This window comes from Pseudophryne corroboree, chromosome 2 (genome assembly GCF_028390025.1).
Source record: "Pseudophryne corroboree isolate aPseCor3 chromosome 2, aPseCor3.hap2, whole genome shotgun sequence".
Taxonomy (NCBI): domain Eukaryota; kingdom Metazoa; phylum Chordata; class Amphibia; order Anura; family Myobatrachidae; genus Pseudophryne; species Pseudophryne corroboree.
In genome coordinates this window covers 1,026,016,161-1,026,034,653 of record NC_086445.1, presented here as the reverse complement: position 1 = coordinate 1,026,034,653, position 18,493 = coordinate 1,026,016,161, and the positions used below count along the sequence as shown (strand labels likewise).

General features: G+C 47.3%; 1 protein-coding gene across 1 annotated transcript in view; it reads right to left on the bottom strand.

Moving 5' to 3' along the window:
* Positions 1 to 3,757: 3,757 nt before the first annotated feature.
* RCSD1 (RCSD domain containing 1) overlaps positions 3,758 to 18,493 on the bottom strand; it is a 116,397-nt gene continuing 101,661 nt past the window's right edge. Inside the window, exons 3-7 of the mRNA XM_063956749.1 lie at positions 16,620 to 16,703; positions 11,326 to 11,397; positions 10,067 to 10,270; positions 8,291 to 8,794; positions 3,758 to 5,970 (exon numbers count right to left, since the gene is read on the bottom strand). Of these exons, the coding sequence (XP_063812819.1) occupies positions 5,953 to 5,970; positions 8,291 to 8,794; positions 10,067 to 10,270; positions 11,326 to 11,397; positions 16,620 to 16,703 (882 nt within the window). The 3' untranslated portion in view covers positions 3,758 to 5,952. The remainder of the gene's footprint in view (positions 5,971 to 8,290; positions 8,795 to 10,066; positions 10,271 to 11,325; positions 11,398 to 16,619; positions 16,704 to 18,493) is intronic.

Genomic DNA, 18,493 nt, shown 5'->3' with positions numbered 1-18,493 from the left:
CAGCCCCAGCGTCATGCTGTGGACTTACCGGACGCAGGGAGGACTTCTGCTCTTGGGAACTAGCTGTGCGCTGCAGCTTTTTCCTCTACCTTTGCCTCTCGGCAGAAAGGATGAGCCTCTAGCCCTCTTGCTTTTCTGGGGCCGAAAGGACTGTACTTGATGATACGGTGCTTTCTTTTGTTGTGGGGTAGCCTGTGGCAAAAAAGTCGATTTCCCAGCAGTAGCTGTGGAAACGAGGTCTGAAAGACCATCCCCAAACAGTTTTACCCCCTTATAGGGCAAAGCTTCCATGTGCCGATTCGAGTCGGCATCGCCTGACCATTGCCGAGTCCATAACCCCCGTCTGGCGGCAATGGACCTAGCGCTTATTTTTGATGCCAGCCGGCAAATATCCCTCTGTGCATCACGCATGTATAAGACCACGTCTTTTATATGCTCTATTGTCAGCAAAATATTGTCCCTATCCATAGTTATTTTCCGACAGGGAATCTGACCACGCAGCGGGAGCACTGCACATCCATGCTGAAGCAATGGCTGGTCGCAATATAATGCCCGAGTGTGTGACTATATCTCTCAGGGTAACCCCCTGCTTTTTATCAGCAGGTTCCTTCAGGGCGGCCGTATCCGGAGACGGTAGTGCCACCTTTTCTGATAAGCGTGTAAGCGCTGTATCTACCCTATGGGGTGTTTCCCAACGTGACCTATCCTCTGGCGGGAAAGGGTACGCTGCCAATAACCGTTTAGAAATTATCAATTTCTTACCGGGGGAAGACCACGCTTCCTCACACACCTCATTTAATTTCTCAGATGCAGGAAAAACTACTGGTAGTTTTCTGTCACCAAACATAATACCCTTTTATGTGGTACCTGGGTATTATCATAAATGTGTAATACATTTTTCATTGCCTCAATCATGTAACGGGTGGACCTATTTGGAGGCAGTGCCGTTTCTAGCGGCGGGCGAGCCGTGCAACCGCACGGGGCGCCCGCCGCGGCACTTTGTGACTCCTTATCTCCTCTCCCCGAGCGCTCCTGCTTGGGGGGCGGAGTTTCGCGGAATGACGCGTTTGCGTCGTGACGTCACGACGCAAACGCGTCATTCCGCGAAACTCCGCCCCCCCGAGCAGGAGCGCTCGGGGAGAGGAGATAAGGAGATACGCATGGAAGGAGGAGGCGGCCGGCGCGAGGGACGTGAGGCGGCGGGACCGAAGAGCGGGAAGATGTAAGTATCCTCTCTCTCTTTCTCCCTCTTCCTTCCCCCCCACTTGAAACCTGCCTGCCGCACTGTGTAAAATGGGGACACCTGCCTATGGGGATACCTGCCTGCCGCACTGTATAAAATGGGGACACCTGCATATGGGGTTGCCTGCTGCACTGTATAAAATGGGGACACCTGCCTATGGGGTTGCCTGCCGCACTGTATAAAATGGGGACACCTGCCTATGGGGTTGCCTGCCGCACTGTATAAAATGGGGACACCAGCCTATGGGGTTGCCTGCCGCACTGTATAAAATGGGGACACCTGCCTATGGGGTTGCCTGCCGCACTGTGTAAAATGGGGACACCTGCCTGCCGCACTGTGTAAAATGGGAACACCTGCCTGCCGCACTGTGTAAAATGGGGACACCTGCCTGCCGGACTGTGTAAAATAGGGACACCTGCCTGCCGGACTGTGTAAAATGGGGACACCTGCCTGCCGCACTGTGTAAAATGGGGATACCTGCCTGCCGCACTGTGTAAAATGGGGGCACCTGCCTGCGTACTGTGTAAAATGGTGATATCTGCCTGCCGCACTGTGTAAAATGGGGATACCTGCCTACCGTACTGTGTAAAATGGGGATACCTGCCTACCGTACTGTGTAAAATGGGGATACCTGCCTACCGCACTTTGTAAAATGGGGACACCTGCCTGCCGCGCTGTGTAAAATGGGGACACCTGCCTGTCGCGCTGTGTAATATGGGGACACTTGCCTGCTGTAATGTGTAAAAAGGGGACTTTTTTTATTTTTATTTTTTTTCCCCTGTGGTGGGTGTGATGATATCAGACGAGGCTGCGCCCACTTTAATGAGACCACACCCATTTTAATCAGGCCACACACCCTTGTCTAGAAACGGCCCTGTTTGGAGGGTACACTAGTCTCATCGTCGTCGACACTGGAGTCGGTATCCGTGTCGACATCTGTTTCTGCCATCTGAGGTAGCGGGCGTTTTTAGAGCCCCCCATGACATTTGAGACGCTGGAACAGGCACAAGCTGAGTAGCCGGCTGTTCTGTGTCGTCGACCTTTTGTGTAAGGAGTTGACACTTTCACGTAATCCTTCCATAAGTCCAACCACACCGGTGTCGATCCCGCAGGGGGTGACATCACATTTACAGGCATTCGCTCCGCCTCCACAACATTATCCTCCTCATACATGTCGACACAGCCGTACCGACACACAGCATACACACAGGGAATGCTCTGACAGAGGACAGGACCCCACAAAGCCCTTTGGGGAGACAGAGGGAGAGTATGCCAGCACACACCAGGGCGCTATATATCACAGGGATATCACATATAAAGAGTGTTTTCCCTTATAGCTGCCTATATATATTGTATACTGCGCCTAAATTGTGCCCCCCCTCTCTTTTTAACCCTTTCTGTAGTGTATTGACTGCAGGGGAGAGCCAGGGAGCTTCCCTCCAACGGAGCTGTGAGGGAAAAATGGCGCCAGTGTGCTGAAGGAGATAGCTCCGCCCCTTTTTCGCAGACTTTCTTACGCATTTTTATGGATTCTGGCAGGGGTTAAAAAGCACCTATATAGCCTCTGGGGCTATATATGGTGCCAGTTTGCCAGCCAAGGTGTCAGTATTGCTGCTCAGGGCGCCCCCCCCCCAGCGCCCTGCACCCATCAGTGACCGGAGTGTGAGGTGTGCATGAGAAGCAATGGCGCACAGCTGCAGTGCTGTGCGCTACCTTGGAGAAGACCGAAGTCTTCAGCCGCCGATTTTCCGGACCACCTTCTTGCTTCTGGCTCTGTAAGGGGGACGGCGGCGCGGCTCCGGGAACGGACGACGAGGTCGGGTCCTGTGTTCGATCCATCTGGAGCTAATGGTGTCCAGTAGCCTAAGAAGCCCAAGCTACCACCACTTAGGTAGGTTCGCTTCTTCTCCCCTTAGTCCCTCGATGCAGTGAGCCTGTTGCCAGCAGATCTCACTGAAAATAAAAAACCTAACAAACACTTTCTTCCTAGGAGCTCAGGAGAGCCCCTAGTGTGCATCCAGCTCAGCCGGGCACAGAAATCTAACTGAGGCTTGGAGGAGGGTCATAGGGGGAGGAGCCAGTGCACACAAGATAGTCCTAAATCTTTCTTTAGATGTGCCCAGTCTCCTGCGGAGCCGTCTATTCCCCATGGTCCTTACGGAGTCCCCAGCATCCACTAGGACGTCAGAGAAAACACAGTAACTTAATGTTAACCCAGTAGCTGCTGTATTTGTGTTTTTAGCGCCCAATTATGTGCCCCCCCTCTCTTTTTATCCTTTTTCTACCGTGATCTGCAGGGGAGAGCCTGGGGAGCTTCTTCTCAGCGGAGCTGTGGAGAAAAAATGGCGCTGGTGAGTGCTGAGGGAGAAGCCCCGCCCCCTCGACGGCGGGCTTCTGTCCCGCTAAAATACATATCTTTTTGGCGGGGGATCATACATATATACAGTGCCCAACTGTATATATGTTTACTTTTGCCAACAGAGGTCCATATGCTGCCCAGGGCGCCCCCCCCCCCCCCCCTGCGCCCTGCACCCTTACAGTGACCGGAGTATGTGAGGTGTGTATGGAGCAATGGCGCACAGCTGCAGTGCTGTGCGTTACCTCATGTGAAGAACGGAGTCTTCTGCCGCCGATTTCGAAGTCTTCTTTGCTTCTCATACTCACCCGGCTTCTGTCTTCCGGCTCTGCAAGGGGAACGGCGGCGCGGCTCTGGGATCGGATGACGAGGGTGAGATCCTGTGTACGATCCCTCTGGAGCTAATGGTGTCCAGTAGCCTAAGAAGCAGGACCTAGCTTCAGAGAGTAGGGCTGCTTCTCTCCCCTCAGTCCCACGATGCAGGGAGTCTGTTGCCAGCAGAGCTCCCAGAAAATAAAAAACCTAACAAAATACTTTCTTACAGCAAGCTCAGGAGAGCTCACTGAACAGCACCCAGCTCGTCCGGGCACAGATTCAAACTGAGGTCTGGAGGAGGGACATAGAGGGAGGAGCCAGAGCACACCAGAATCTAAATTCTTTCTTAAAGTGCCCATGTCTCCTGCGTAGTCCGTCTATTCCCCATGGTCCTTACGGAGTCCCCAGCATCCACTAGGACGTTAGAGAAATATAAATAGGGTACCCCCAACACTGACATATATGTGAATCAATATAATCTTGGTACGGGTTACTCTCCAAATACTGTTTTTGGAACTGTGTGGAGTTATAGGATGTATAAAATAATGAGGATGAAATGACTGCATACATAATTCAGACTAATGTGTCAGATTGCTTCTAATTAAATGTTTTCTCTGTTCTTTGGGGTATAGACTGAGGGTGGAGCAGACCTTGCAGTGTTTATGGTATGGTGTGTGGAGAACCCTATCACAATTTTGCTACAAGGACCAAACACTTTAAATACACCCCTGATTGTAAGTATAATAATAGAGTTTTATACAAAATGTAAAAATAATAATTTGCTAATAGTCTTAAGCTTTCATAAACTCATAATTATATGTCTTCATTAGCAATAAATGTTTTTTTTTATTATATATAATTTTTATGATGGTTGATTTTTTACTGAAAAGTGGTTGGTGCAGACCAAATAGCAAGAACATAAATACAATGATGAGGAAAACTGTAATGAAAACTAATTATGCTGCCCCTTAAACAGCGGCATCCTAGGCATTAGCCCATAGTTATGTTATATTGGGGGTAATTCCAAGTTGATCGCAGAAGGAAATTTTTTAGCAGTTGGGCAAAACCATGTGCACTGCAGGTGTGGCAGATATAACATGTGCAGAGAGAGTTAGATTTGGGTGGGTTATTTTGTTTCTGTGCAGAGTAAATACTGGCTGCTTTATTTTTACACTGCAAATTAGATTGCAAATTGAACACACCACACCCAAATCTAACTCTCTCTGCACATGTTATATCTGCCTCCCCTGCAGTGCACATGGTTTTGCCCAATTGCTAACAGAATTCCTGCTGTGATCAACTTGGAATTACCCCCACTGTATGTTAACTACAGCTCTGGGTGAGCTACTGACGCTTCACCATTAGAGGGAGACAAACACTCACTAGATCATGAAATAACAGGATGCACATATCACAGACTGTGTATCTCATGGCAGCCAAACAGATAATCACTTTGAATATTTTATTACTTAAACTAATAAAAGCTAGCATATGACTGGATGCCATGGGTCACAGGCCTGTCATGTGGCAGTAAGTCTTATCGCTATGACTCTCCCTCGGTTGATATGCAATCTTGTGTGTATCTAGTGTAAATCTACAATATAGCGGTGGCCCCAGGTTACAGCCTGCAGACGACGGACAATAGACAGGATGACGGACATATAGTACAGAACTTCTACAACAAAGAGCTGTATATAAGACGGGAGCTGAAAAGGAACAAACACAGTATGTGCATGGGTGAACGTGGCCACATATATGTATCACATCTCATAAACATGGTCTAAATAATGATATGGGCTGTAACACTGCTTAATGAAACACGAGAGAGGTCACATAATGAGATCTTCTCCCCGCCATGGGGTAATGTCCTCACAGTGATATGAACACACACCGTTTACATAATGTACTTTAACTAGTCTGTAAGGTGCCGGTGTATCTGCAGGAATCTGCCACGGGTCCGCTGCGCTGGGTCAAGGCGCCGCCCAGAGTCCTGAGTTGTCCCAGTCATGGCCTGTAATCCTCGGCTGGTCGTGTTCCATCACTTTTCAGGTTTATCCTAAAGAAAATAAACATTCAAATTACATATGGTAATAACTCGTTATCTCAGAGAATCGTATACGCCCAGATATTCTGCGCCCGAGGTGTCACCGCGGTCCGTGTCTTATTCAGACTGATGCAAACAAAGGACAAATCTTGCAATTTGTAAGAGCTGCCAGATGTATCCAGGCCGTAGACACCACAGATACACACTGCTGCATTAAGAAAATTCATTTTGCAAAACTGCAGATTTTTGTGCACGGCTCTATGGGGGCGAACAAAAATCTGCGCTCTATGGGGATAATTCAGACCTAATTGCTGCTGTGCGTTTTTGCACAGCGGGCGATCAGGTGTGAACTGTGCATGCGTATGCATTTGGCATCGGTGCATAGCGTCGGGATGGGATGAAAAAAGCGATCGCACGGGTGATCGCAATGTGATTGACAGGGAGAGGTCGTTTGTGGGTGGCAACTGACCGTTTTAAAGGAGTGTCCGGAAAAACGCAGGCGTTTGGAGGGAGGGTGTCTGACGTCAGCTTCGGCCCTGATCACCAGCAATCCATCGCAGCAGCAGAGTAAGTCCTGTTCTGAGCAGAGGCTGCACAAACTGATGCTACAAATGCGATCGTACCCCTGCACAGAACATTCCCCCTCCCCCTGTAGGCGGCGGCTACCTGATCGCAGGGCTGCAAAACACCCCCCCTAGCGATCAGGTCTAAAATGACCCCCTATGTGCGGAGAGGGATTGCGTTCCGTAGCTCGATCCGCACCTAACTGGATCAAACCTTATGTGTGTTAAAGAGTCATGTTGGGGGTACCTGCCATGATAACAATGGTACTTTATCTCTCTCCAAGGTTTAGTACATATGTCCCAGAGTGAGAAAATGTGGTAGTGTACTGGCAGCACTGTAATCGTTAATCGCACCGTCAAAGCCTTATGTCTTCCTCCAGCCCCGCAGCCATACACTGTCTAGGTCTTTATAGTTCTCTCCACGTTATCATGGCCAACAAAACCTTGCTCATGTGGACAGCCAATGGTAAAGGAGCCCTGTGATGTCATTCAAGGAAACTGCATTACTTATGTCCAAAAAAAAATAATCACAGAGGACATCAGAACCTAAGCGCTAACTGCAATCTCAGCTCCGAGCTCTGATCTTCCCTTCCCACATCCTAACACTGACTTCCCTTCCCACATCCTAACACTGACTTCCCTTCCCACATCCTAACACTGACTTCCCTTCCCACTCCTAACACTGACTTCCCTTCCCACATCCTAACACTGACTTCCCTTCCCACATCCTAACACTGACTTCCCTTCCCACATCCTAACACTGACTTCCCTTCCCACATCCTAACACTGACTTCCCTTCCCACATCCTAACACTGACTTCCCTTCCCACATCCTAACACTGACTTCCCTTCCCACATCCTAACACTGACTTCCCTTCCCACATCCTAACACTGACTTCCCTTTCCACATCCTAACACTGACTTCCCTTCCCACTCCTAACACTGACTTCTCTTCCCACTCCTAACACTGACTTCCCTTCCCATTCCTAACACTGAAACCCTTCGCACCAGCGGAAACATAAATACAGATTTTGTTACTCCTCTTGGGACAATTCACAACACTCTTCCTCTCCGAAACATTTCTAATTGAACACTCGTGTACTGCAACTAGAGATTCAGGCCCCTTTAATGTGCTCAAACCCATGTTGACAACATTTGTTGATATTTATTACTAACACTAATTGAAAAATTTACTGACAGTTATATCAAGAGAACATCTTAGAAACAATTTGTTTTCCACAGAAGTGATTACACCCAATTGTAAATCGTAATGGAATACACTAGTGCTACATGAATGAATGTTAATAAATTGTGCCCCACACAACCCTACTTTTCTGCTATTTGGGGGGAACCATTTAATAGGAAAGAAAATACATTTTAAGGGACTTCGCATTCAAACACAGTGGACTTCTTGCTCCATTTAGGAAGTAATGTAATGACAGGTAACACTTTCTGTAGTTGTACTGACGATCACAATGTCAGGCGGACAATAAAACACAGATATATGAGTTCTGAGTAGTACCTGAGTACAACAATGATGTACACTAGTACTAGAAAAGCAAATTATGGGACTTTTTATGAAAAGCAGTGAAGCAGGTGGTGTTTTATTTTCTACACTGCTTTGGTTTCATAATTGTCCCTCTTTATTCCTGGCTGCACTAAATATGGCCCAGGCTTATTACTGGATTTTAATTTCATTTGTCACCACTAGAGGGAGTACTGCACTTAGGTTGTGTGCATGTGCAGTTTGTTATGGAATTGTCTACTTACATCCCCATCAGATTTACTGTGCTCACTGCTCCCGTCCTTCTTCTCATCCTCACTTGTCTCCACACTGCTCTTCTCTATGTGTATTGTAATATCTTCCTCTTTGGCGACCTGTGCGTCCGTTTCATTTGTGTCCAGTTGCCCCTGCTCTCTGTTGGGTTTCTCTGCCTGGTCACTGTCCGGTTCCCCCGTCTGCTGCTCTAATATGCCCTCGCTCTGTATCTCCCCGACATGCTGGTGTTTCTCAGTCTTGTCTCGGTCACTCTCTTGGCTCCTGGGTAACTTGTCCGCTGAGTCGGATAGCGTGCTGCCTGTCTCTTGCGCTGACTCTGTGTTACACTGGTCTTGTTTATCCCTCCACCCTGGCTCACCGTCCCCGTCTGCTGTCTTATCCCCATTTTCTCTCACTGTTGTGTTCATTTTGTCAATATCAAAGTCCATATCAGTTTGGGATTTTCTAAAACTTCTGCTCGGTGGCCTTCGTTTTATTGAGCCTCTTGTACGGACCTGGGGAATAGAGAAGATCATTGGTATATTACATTCTACATCGGCTAAACATGATCATTTTAAGAACTACAGCAGGGAAACAGATACTGAAGGCTGAGATCCTCAGATTGACAGGATTTTGTACACAACGGATGTGTGAGGCCGCTGTCACACCGCTGTGATAAGTACAAGAGGTATAGCGTCTGCTCACTGCCTCAGTTGCAGGGACATGAATGTTACACAGAAGCCTGTAGCCTCATTAGATATAATTTCCAGGCTGTGCTACAGAGTTACTCTGTGCATCTAAACAATAATGTCAGCCCAGTAAAATAATCCAAAAGTACTGTTAGATTTGAGTCTCTAGCCATAACATAGGCAAAGTTACATGGTACAATTCCCTGAGGCTGGATTCATATCTGAATACTGATGAATAAGCCATTGTATAACACACCATTTTTTTAAGCAAAAACTTCCTACTGATGAATCCACAAAACTATACTGGGGAAACGCGTCAGGGTTAAGGACTTTTGGTCGCTGCAGCCTACCTTAACTATGCAGATGATTCAGCCTTCACAACGTGAATCCTCATACAGAGAGCCATGCTACCTATTCCTACAATACAGCTATTTCTGGAGTACACCTGGCTGTGGTACCCTTCTGAAATATATACCAGGCTCAAGTAGCCGACAGTCTCTCTATTCACTTGGGACATCACTGCCAGAATTCCAGCGTCTGAGCAAACAGTACAGAGGTCAGTACTGTCCCGTGCTAACCAGTGGATAAGGAATATAAAGCACACTACTAACTTAGGAAAATTCATTCACAACTATTTTTGATATCTCTAATTCCCTGCAGGTGCCATGTGCCCTGAAATCTAATTAGGGACTTATTTACATGATGGTCTGTATAACGGTAACTGTTCCACAAAAGGATTTAATATAGTAGAGACATTTAGACCTTTTTCATTTAATTTAAACTTTGTATATAATTGTAGTCCTTTTATGTTTTATCTTTTTGTTTGCATAGTTACATTATTATTTTTAGTAAAAATGTTTTATAATAGGATACTGAATTCATATCCTCTGTTGAACAAAGTGCCGCAACTTACTGTATTTATGCTTTATTTATGGTATATGCATATAAAACACATGTTATAGGTCCGTAGACACGAGACACTAACTGCAGGCCAGGTGTATTTGCAATCACATTACTCTGGAGTCTCAATGAACAAAGGGGGAACATTCTCTACTAAAACAATTCTGCCATTGCTATTGCCCATTCTAGAGCAGTAACCTTGGTGTAGCTCTGGAGATGAGCGCCCTCTGGTGGTTGTTCAAAGCTGACTGGCGTCTCCTCTGATTCGCTGGAATGGGAATGGATACCAGGACTGCTCGGCGTTGACGGCGGACTGTTAAATGGAGAGGCCATGGCTTTCAGTCCGGGGCTCTTGGGGGAAACTCCCGGGAAAAATGCAGCAGGAGGGAAGGCCAAATTAGCCTGGAAAGAGGAAACAATGTGCTCAGTACTGTAACATTAATTTACATGGTTTACTAGTATCACTTTATGCCACAGCCCAGTATATGCTCTGTCCGATCTCAAAGCCAATCCACACAGAAGCCAGAATCCCCGTCTCATACTGCTGAGACCTAATGAGATGGAAACAGCTGTATGTGAATATGACAACGGACCCTGGCATACTTCTATGTATAGGATGGGTGGGGTAGTCCTTTCTTGCACTGCATAATCTAACACTGTATATTGCAATATTTCCTCTAGTGCAGCATGACAGCTCCATACCCAGAATGTGAGCACGCATCTATGTGTACAGAATAGAATGCGCTGTACTGCTCATTGTTTTCCAGATCATAAAGTATCTCCACAGCTTAACTTCCTGGTTGTGCAGTGATCCCCCAATCCGGCAGGTCACCCAACGTCTTCCCGTCTACTTTCCTGCTACCACTGGCCTTATTCTGTCAGGTAGTCGTGGTATCACTGCCTCTTCCATTCAGGTGTGTGGGATATTCACAAGGGAGTGGTATCAGTACTGCCTGGGGTGATGTATGCATGAGCTGCTGCCTGGGGTGGCCTTCTCCTGGAGTACTGCATGGGGTGGCATACTCCAGGGGTATTGCCTGGGGTGACGTATTCCTGGGTTACTGCCTGGGGTGACGTATTCCTTGGGTACTGCCTGGGTTGACGTATTCCTGGGGTACTGCCTGGGGTTACGTAGTCCTGGGGTACTGCCTGGGGTTACGTAGTCCTGGGGTACTGCCTGGGGTTACGTAGTCCTGGGGTAATGCCTGGGGTTACGTAGTCCTGGGGTCTGGGGTGACGTGGTCCTGGGGGACTGCCTGGGGTGACGTGGTCCTGGGGGACTGCCTGGGGTGACGTGGTCCTGGGGGACTGCCTGGGGTGACGTGGTCCTGGGGTACTGCCTGGGGTGATGTGGTACAGAGGTAGTGTAAACTGTACACAGTAGATGACAGAATATCAGCTCCTGCCCCCAGCACTGGACCTGTTCCCACCCGTCTCTTCAACCTCCTGGGACTCACCTGAAGTTTCTCTATAAGAGGAGAACTCTTCACCTTGATCTTAGGCATCTGGGGCTGAGAAGGAGACATCTTCTACAGACAACAGGAAAAAGGGGAGTTAATGTACAGGTTACAAACACACAATGACCCCAGAATGATTGGAATACCTTTCCTATCACACAGATCTGAAGCTCATTGGACTCGATTCAATTCAATGTGGATTGAATAGCGCCGGTAATTAGCTCCCGAAGCTATTCAATGCAGCGAGCTGTGCCCCCACGATAAGGGGATATCAGAAATCCAAGAAAAGTGCTGGCGCGATGCTGATTACTGCCCTTAGCGCAGCGGAAACAGCATCACGCCGGGCAATTTAGACAGAGAATGACGGTTCTCACGGCAAAACAACCTGTTTAGTTCACGAGAACTGGCTTGACAGCGCATTGAATTGTATAGCACCGGGAGCTAATTCCCGACACTATTCAATCCGCACTGAATTGAATCAAGCCCATTGTCTAACATTTCTGTTTGTCTGTGTTCCGTCCCATTAGAGCACTCAGAACATAGGCCCTCATTCCGAGCTGATCGCTCGCTAGCTGTTCTTCTCTACTCTACAGTTCTCCTGAACTGTAGAGTAGAGAAGACATCTCACTCACTACGCTAGGGAGAACTCATATAGTTACCATTAGAGGAAAAAGAATGAGAATTGCATCACCAAGAGAATAAATGTAAACTATACTTGGAACAGAAAAACAAATACCATATCTTCCAATCTCAACATAAAACAACTTTGCGTTCTAATTTATTTCAGTGTAAAAAAAAAAGAAACAGAAAAAAAGGGACTCTGCCTGCCGTAATGTGTAAAAAAAGGGGACTCTGCCTGCCGAACTGTGTAAAAGGGGACTCTGTCTGCAGTATTGTGTAAAAAGGGACTCTGCCTTCTGTACTGTGTAAAAGGGGGACTCTACCTGCCGTACTGTGTAAAAGGGAAAACTACCTGGCATAGGGGGTCATTCCGAGTTGTTCGCTTGCTAGCTACTGTTGGCAGCCGTGCAAACGCATAGTCGCCGCCCACGGGGGAGTGTATTTTCGCTTTGCAAGTGTCCAAACGCCTGTGCAGCCGAGCTCTGCAAAAACATTTTGTGCAGTTTCAGAGTAGGTCTGAACTTACTCAGTCCTTGCGATCACTTCAATCTTTTTGGTGCCGGAATTGACGTCACACACCCTCCAAACGCCAGGACACGCCTGCGTTTTCCCTACCACTCCCAGAAAATGGTCAGTTGACACCCACAAATGCCTTCTTTCTGTCAATCTTCTTGCGATCGGCTGTGCGTATGGATTCTTTGTTAAATCCATAGCTCAGCAACGATCCGCATTGTATCCGTACGGCGCGCGTGCGCATTGCGGTGCATACGCATGCGCAGAAGAGACCTGATCACAGCGCAGCAAAAATCGGCAGCGTGCGATCAACTCAGAATGACCCCCATAATTTCTACTCCATCTATGTCACCAATGTCTGTCTGCCCCTCTTCTTAAGAAGGTAAGCAGGGCCCTCTTCCCTCATATGTTTTTCCGTCTCTTACTTAAACATTTGTCTGCACCAAATCCCTCGGGTTTCTGCCACCCTGATACTTATTTCAGTGTCGTCTGCTGATGCAGATATGTTTCTGTACCCAGTACTTGTCCTATATTGTCTTGAACTGTAAGTCACTGTTTTCTTGTTTTGCTTATTTGTCTATGTACTCTGTAATTGGGCGCTGTGGATCCCTTGTGGCTCCATATAAATAAAGGTGGTCAGGATCCGGGGGATGGTTAGGGTCAGGCTGTGGGTAAGGAGGGTTAGTGGGGTTAGCGATTAGGGCTAGTCTCCTTACAGGTGTCAGGATCCTGACCTTAGGGATGCCGCTGACGGTATTTTGACTGCCGGCATCCCAATCGCCGGAATCCCAATACCATCCCGTTCATGGTGACCACAGAATTGATGGATTGCAGCAAGACGTTATTTGGTTTCCAGTAATATCCACTGTCAGACAGTTTGGGGCATATCCAATTAGCAGCAGTGTTGGCACTGACCAATTCAATTAGCAGCCAATACCCTGGGCGTTAATTACCTGAGTCTGCGTAAAAATGCACCTCTGGTAATTAATACCCAGAGAAAACCACTAGATCCCGAATTTTACATGGAATCAATGGGTTACAGCGCGTTACCAGAGGTTTCACCACGCGGTCAAAAGACAAAATAATTGAATACCTCCAGGTGTTAAACCCAGAGCTTTCCCTGTGCGATAAAACTCGCACCTGCGTGGATGTGCTCCTTTGTGTTTGCACTGTGTGTTATTTGATTGTGAAATTAGCTGCAAGTGCTACAGAGGACAAAACGTGGAAACCCGGATAGTCACTTAATAGGGCGTTGGGACACAACATGGGGTTAGTCTGGGTTATAAATACCATTCATGTCTGGAATCACACCAGAGGGATCCAGCATCTATCTGAGTGGTATCTTGTACTCCTTGTGAATGCATGGGTATTATAATATAGGAGCATGAACCTGTCGCCCTTTACGGATTGTGTTTTCCCAGCCAGGTGCAGTAACCAGTGCAGAATGTGATGCCGGCTTCAGTGCAGCACATAGACAGAACAGAGACTCAGCCGCAGAGAAGACACTGTCCTACATACACCGTGAGTCTTCCCCTTTCTAGCAGCTGACTCTGCTGTGTCTGCATTGTGTAAAGGGGAAATGACAGATGATACGAAGATGATTGAATTGTGCAAGTATTACACCTCGCTCCTGTCACACAGGGCAGAAAGCAGCCAGATTACTCCTGAGGAGGCTTTCTGGTTCATAGGCAAACGCAGGGGGGATTTCTGGTTGCCTGGAATCCCCCCTCCTCTTGGCAAGTGGTTCAAATGATGACAACAATAGTGATGGTATATAATACAACCACTAGAGCTGCCGCCACATCATGCAGTGTAAGGGACAGAGCGGAGCTGCTGCACATGCCCAGTGGTAGCAGCTTCTTCTACCTAGTGTGTGTGTGTGTGTGTGTGTGTGTGTGTGTGTGTGTGTGTGTGTGTGTGTGAGTGTGTGTGTGTGTGTGTGTCCTCAATCAGTGCACTGGACCAGAGGGAAGCTACCAGGAAGAAGAGGCGGGAGCCTTACCATGAGGGGGGAGAATGTGAGCTTAGAAAGTGCAGTACTGGTTCTATTATATTTGAGTATTTATTCAATATGGAATGTTTAACCTTTTCCTGACCACTTGTTTAAATTTTGATGCAGCCTAAATTAGAGAACATCTATAGTAATATTAATACTATATTCCATACAGTATTCAGTGTATAAAAAGACCAATGCTTACATTAATGTCCAGGATCGTCACTAGGTTCTTCTACATGCTCCAACCCCCCTCAATAAATCCTGTGTTTGCCACTGGGGTTGGTTACAACTGAAGGTGACATGACTGAGGAGTCTCCTCAGTCAGTCATGTAACCTTCAGCTGTAACCAACCAGAGAACTAAACTGTCCACACTGTGTATTCTTCCATTTACACAATAGGACAGTTGTGAGTAATCAGAAGTTGCTCACTGCACGCTGCTGTCACACAGTCTCCAAAACCCATCCCTCCACCCCCACCTGGTATCCGGATGATAGGCGGACAGTCTATAGGTCTACCACATATGGTCGATGTGCATTAGGTCGACAAGTTCAAAAGGTCAACGTGGTAGTGGTCGACACACACATGGTTGACACAAGGTTTTTTCAACTTTTTCATGCTTTACCATCCATGTGGACTATGATTGGGAATAGTAACCTTGCCGGAAGCATGGCGGGCGGAGCGAGTTCACGAGGGTACACGTTTCCACTAATCTGCCTTTTACATGGTTTAACATACAAAATGACACCCCCCAAAAAAGTGTTGATTTTTTGTGTCGGCCATTTCCATGTTGACCTTTTCAATGTGTCGACCTTTAGTATCTGTCAACCTTTTCAGGGGTCTACCTTTTACACGTTGACCGACTGACCCTGCTGACATTCTGACCCTATTGACCTTACGGGGTCGATCTATTGACTGTTGACCCCGTGATCCACCCCCCACCTCACCCTATACCCTCTACCATCCAATCCCTATAGATCCTATTGTCTCAGCATTACATCTGCCTGTAGACTGTAAGCTCTCACGACCAGGGTTCTCTCTACCCTTTGCCTCATGTCAGCACCTTCTCCATCATCCCCATTCTGTTTCTATGTATGACTTCTTGAACCGACTCTATGACATTGCTGTGCTTTGCAGAGTCTAACAAATGCAAAATAGTGATGATGATGATGATGATGATGATGATGATGACGACGACGCAGCTATCTTGAAAAACAGGCACATTAGCGCAAAATAGGGGCACAAAGTCACACGTCTTGCTGAGGGGTATTTTTGCTAGATCATCAATGTTAATGGCCCTATTGAATGATTACATATGGCGAGCGATGGTTGGCGTGACAGAGACGATGCGTGGTGGATATCCAGTTTTATACTATTTTGCATGGCACAGCAGCCGCACAGAAGCAGCCTTGCAGTAGGTGACGCCTTTCCTGCAATTGTGGCAGTGTAAATTTGCACTATGCTGCGTGCTGGAATACATGGCGCAGCTCGGGCATATCAATCCCTTGGATTTTTTTCTCAGATTAGCACCTTTTTTGCACCGCTATAGTATGCAAGTCCACTAATGGTGCACAGCATCGCGTGCCTTGTGCTTTATTTAGCTGTGTGAAAAAAAGACCCAAAATTGAGTAAATTATTGAGTGAAAAAATGCATGGTGTGGCATAGTTATATTTAGTAGTAGATTTGAGGAGAGGCGTAGATGGACACATCTGTACCACCTGTTTATAATAACAATAACAGCTCCCCCTCAGGATAAAGGGAATGGCACCCCCACTGACAGAGAGCCCCCCTTTCCAGCTCCCATGCTTCGGAGGAATATTTTTTAAAACTTATTTAAATTGCCCTAACCCATATATCCCTATGGGTGACCTTGGTAGAGTGGAATAGAGGCAGCCATGTTGGGGCTGAACTTGTAGTAGCCATTCAATCCACATGAAACTGATATTAGTCAGGCAACATCTCAGTGATGTCACTGGTTGGCCGCTGCTTACTACTTTCAACCACAAGATGGCCACCTCTGCTGTGTGTAGTTGACATGAACATGTTAAGACAACACGATACACCCATTTACTTACCACATAGTTATGAATAGATGTATTTGAATTAAGGTCTTTGAATTAAGGGCTTTCATATCTCTCAGTGTTCCGGTAATCAGACACACTTACCTCATCCCCATTATTGGTGACTGTGGGTTTAGGTAATGGCAGGGAGCACGGCGGTTTCCTTCGAGTGGGTTTAGGTGGTGGAACCTGAGAGACAGATGAGAGACAGCATTAGGCCATGAGGCAGGACGTCCAGCATGGAAGCTACAGTCACATGTTACACTAGGCCAGGGAAGTGCTATATGGCAGATATTTGGAAGAGGTTAAAACACTAACAATCTCTGACAAAATGGCGCTGGTGCCATTATCACTGTCATTTCTCTACTGCGCGTGCACAGATTGCTGAGAAAATATACAGCGGAAGGGACTTTATTACATGAAGGCAGTGACGTCACAACTGCCAGTCATTTCAGTCCTCATCAGAATGTAATCAGGGCTGCAGTTCCCAGTTCCATCATCCTTCAGGGAAGTTCAGTGATTTCCTGTACAATGCGCTTGTCGGGGGAATTTGTTCATCTTTTTGGTAGTGATGTAAGCAGACCTGACACATGAAGATTAGGGATATTTATCCTGAGGTGCAGCGAATGTGCCCCAAAAGTGTCGCCGTGACTTCTCACAGGTGAATTTGCAGACACTGTACAAGTTCTCACACGGTATTGGGCAGACCTGGGGTAATCTTCACATATTCCTGACTGATGGGTACAATTATCTGCCTAACTATGCCCGAGATCTACAAAGACAAGTTTATTTGGAATCAGGTATTTACATGAAGAAGATCTGGGTAAATAGTTGAAATTGCACTGGAGCCTGCACCTCAAAGGCTACCTGTATTTGGGCCCATGGGGGTCATTCTGACCCGATCGCACGCTGCAGTTTATCGCAGCGGTGCGATCGGGTCAGAACGGCGCATGCCAGATGGCCCGCTACGATCGCCTCTACCTGATTGACAGGCAGAGGCGGTCGCTGGGCGGGGGGGGGGGGGGGGGGGGGGCGGAACGGGGGCATTTGACCGCCATTTCGTGGGTGTGGTACGGCCAATGCAGGCATGGCCGGACCAAACGGGGGGCGGGCCGCAGCGGCTGCATGACGTCACACGCAGCCGCTGCGGGCAGGGGAGCAATGAGTAGCTCCCAACCAGCACGCTAAAGCTGCGCTGGTCGGGAGCTACTCTTGTAGTGCAAAGGCATCGCCACTGTGCACTGCCTTTGCACTTCTGCAGGGGGGCCGGCACTGACATGCGGGGCAGGATAGCCCTGTGCTGGGCGTCCCCCCGCATGTCAGTGTGAATGATCGTAATGATCGTACCTGTGCTAAATTTAGCTACGATCATCTCGAAATGTTCCCCCATGTCTCCATCACTATATATATATATATATATATATATATATATATATATATGTGTGTATGTATATATATATATATATATATAATAAGAATTTACTTACCGATAATTCTATTTCTCGTAGTCCGTAGTGGATGCTGGGAACTCCGTAAGGACCATGGGGAATAGCGGCTCCGCAGGAGACTGGGCACAAAAGTAAAGCTTTAGGACTACCTGGTGTGCACTGGCTCCTCCCCCTATGACCCTCCTCCAAGCCTCAGTTAGGATACTGTGCCCGGACGAGCGTACACAATAAGGAAGGATTTTGAATCCCGGGTAAGACTCATACCAGCCACACCAATCACACTGTATAACTTGTGATCTAAACCCAGTTAACAGTATGATAACAGAGGAGCCTCTAGAAAAGATTGCTCACTACAACAATAACCCGATTTAGCTAACAATAACTATGTACAAGTATTGCAGACAATCCACACTTGGGATGGACGCCCAGCATCCACTACGGACTACGAGAAATAGAATTATCGGTAAGTAAATTCTTATTTTCTCTGACGTCCTAGTGGATGCTGGGAACTCCGTAAGGACCATGGGGATT